Source organism: Cyclopterus lumpus, chromosome 24 (assembly GCF_009769545.1).
Source record: "Cyclopterus lumpus isolate fCycLum1 chromosome 24, fCycLum1.pri, whole genome shotgun sequence".
NCBI classification, from domain to species: Eukaryota; Metazoa; Chordata; class Actinopteri; order Perciformes; family Cyclopteridae; genus Cyclopterus; species Cyclopterus lumpus.
The window spans coordinates 2,476,256-2,478,755 of record NC_046989.1 but is presented as its reverse complement, the minus strand read 5'-3'; the positions used below and the strand labels follow the sequence as shown (position 1 = coordinate 2,478,755).

The window sequence follows — 2,500 nt, the reverse complement described above, 5'->3', positions numbered from 1 at the left end:
GAGGAGCAGGAGGTCGACGCTCTGCAGTAATTTGTTTAACACTCATTTTCAAGTTGTCGTGACTTTCTTTCCTCTTTTTTCCGTCTTGTAACAATTTAATGAACTTAAAACATTTGTGGAAATGAAAACTTGGTTAATTAAAGTGTCATCTTTATATTGTCGTTGCTAATTGGACGATGTGAGTAATTAAAAGCTTCCACTTTGGGAATCCTGTCATTGGAAAGTTTGAACTGTATTTTTAAAACCTGTACGATGTTGATGCATTTAAAAAGAAACAATGTCTTCAGGGTGAGCGTGACCTTTGACCCCCACCCCCCTCTAGAGGGTCGGAGGGTCACCCCCCCCCCCGTAGTGTCACAAACAGTCACAAATATTTATTCTGCTCACAAACAGATTGTTGGACCTTAATGGTCGAGTGCTTGTGGAATGATCTCTATGATTATTATAATAATAATAATAATACTAATAACCGACTAATGCTGGACGGCCCCAGACCAAAGGAAGCCGCTTCAAGGGCTTCTGGTTATTCTCGGAGGTGCGAGCTGAGGACCACGAAGAGGTGTCTCCCATCTGTCTTCAGGGCCCACATGGGGGGGCCGGTTGTTGTTCCTCTCACACCAGCTGGAGGCTTCACGAGGGGGGGTGGGGGGGTGGGGGGGGGGGGGGGGGGGGGGGGTGGGGGGCGCCATTTGGGGGGCGCTTTGGTGCAAAAAAGCTCCCTCACACTAACTTTTTTTATTTTGGTAGTTTTAACAACGTGAAACGAGCCCGATGACCTTCAACCTTCAATCCAGAGATATTTAATTCACAAAGTCAGCAACGCTAAATGTTTGTGTCCAAAAGATTTCCCAACTAACCAAATTGTTGACAAATGGACGTCCGTCGTGTTTTATGATGGTTTTGACCTTTTGAGTCTTTGCTCCCCTTTTGGTCCCTTTTTTCTTTTTAGTGGTCGTTGTTGATCCACTGATATTCATGTTGTGTCTTTTAGAACATTTAAATTGAGAATCACTGAACCAAAGATCTCACGTTTAAAGTCACGAGTCGGTCGGATCGAACGGCGGACGTCGGGTCGACGCTCCAGCGGTGAGAACTCTTTTATCTCGTCCCCTGCTTGCCTTACTGAGAGGGGTCAGAGGTCAGAGGTCAGGGTCGGGCACAGAGTGGCGCTGGTGGAGTCTCGCCCAAAAAGTCACATGCGGTCATGGGGATTTTTCTTTTTATGTACTTTTAAATATGACTTTATTATCTGGTATTTTGGCGTTTTAGTGATCGTCGTGATGTGTTTTCGCAGCTCGAAGCCGATCACTTTAGGAACATCGAGATGGAAGCTCAAGGCCCAGTGAGCACGATGTAGAGGATCACGCCGGACGTTTAATTTGACTGGTTATCAAACAACCACACAAAGACCAAACGTTTAAATTCTTTATTTAATCTTTATTGGATGAGTTTCTCCCACTTCCTGTAACTAAACTGCCGTTTCCTGGACAATTGAACCGCTTCGCCTTCTTCACTTCACCTCGTAAAAAGGTTTTCTCCCGAAGGCCTGCTGCGTTCATGAGCCCCACGTTGGACTTTACTCCTCCTTGTTTAGCTGTGACACTCGGCCGGAGCTGAAGCTTTATTATTAAAGGCCTGGGTCCACAGCTGGGTCCTGACCCTGAGGAGAGGCGTGGTCCAGGTGGCAGGATGTTGCTCGCTGCCACGGATCAGAGAGTCAATACGTCCGTGTTGACTCAGCGACTCTGTTTGCCGTCGAACCGGAACGCATCACGAGCGGCCCGTTGCTCCTGTGAACGTGTGTTTTCCGACCGCCTGTGAACGCCTCCCTCTGCCCGCCCCCTCCAGGTCTGGACGACGGCCTGCAGCAGTACGTGCCGGCCTTCCAGCGGCAGCAGGTGGACGGGGGGAGGCTGCTCGGCGTGTCCCACCGGGAGCTGCTGTCTCTGGGCTTGTCGCGGGTCGGACACCAGGAGCTGGTGCTGGAGGCCGTGGACCTGCTCTGCGCGTTGGTGGGTAACCCACGGCAACGTGTGTGTGTGTGTGTGTGTGTGTGTGTGTGTGTGTGTGTGTGTGTGTGTGTGTGTGTGTGTGTGTGTGTGTGTGTGTGTGTGTGTGTGTGTGTGTGTGTGTGTGTGTGTGTGTGTGTGTGTGTGTGTGTGTGTGTGTGTGTGTGTGTGTGTGTGTGTGTGTGTGTGTGTGTGTGTGTGTGTGTGTGTGTGTGTGTGTGTGTGTGTGTGTGTGTGTGTGTGTGTGTGTGTGTGTGTGTGTGTGTGTGTGTGTGTGTGTGTGTGTGTGTGTGTGTGTGTGTGTGTGTGTGTGTGTGTGTGTGTGTGTGTGTGTGTGTGTGTGTGTGTGTGTGTGTGTGTGTGTGTGTGTGTGTGTGTGTGTGTGTATTTCACTAATGAATTGAATTAATTTATAAATATCCACAGGGAATAATAATGTTGTACTTGTTACTGTACTACACCTCAGAGGTACATGTTGTACTTTATACTGT

General features: G+C 48.8%; 1 protein-coding gene across 3 annotated transcripts in view; it reads left to right on the top strand.

The window, feature by feature from the left end:
• LOC117727777 (connector enhancer of kinase suppressor of ras 3-like) overlaps positions 1-2,500 on the top strand; it is a 21,390-nt gene that overhangs the window by 6,412 nt on the left and 12,478 nt on the right. For all 3 annotated transcript variants that reach the window (XM_034528248.1, XM_034528246.1, XM_034528249.1), the window contains exon 2: positions 1,849-2,012. In XM_034528248.1, coding sequence (XP_034384139.1) covers positions 1,849-2,012 — 164 coding nt within the window. The remainder of the gene's footprint in view (positions 1-1,848; positions 2,013-2,500) is intronic.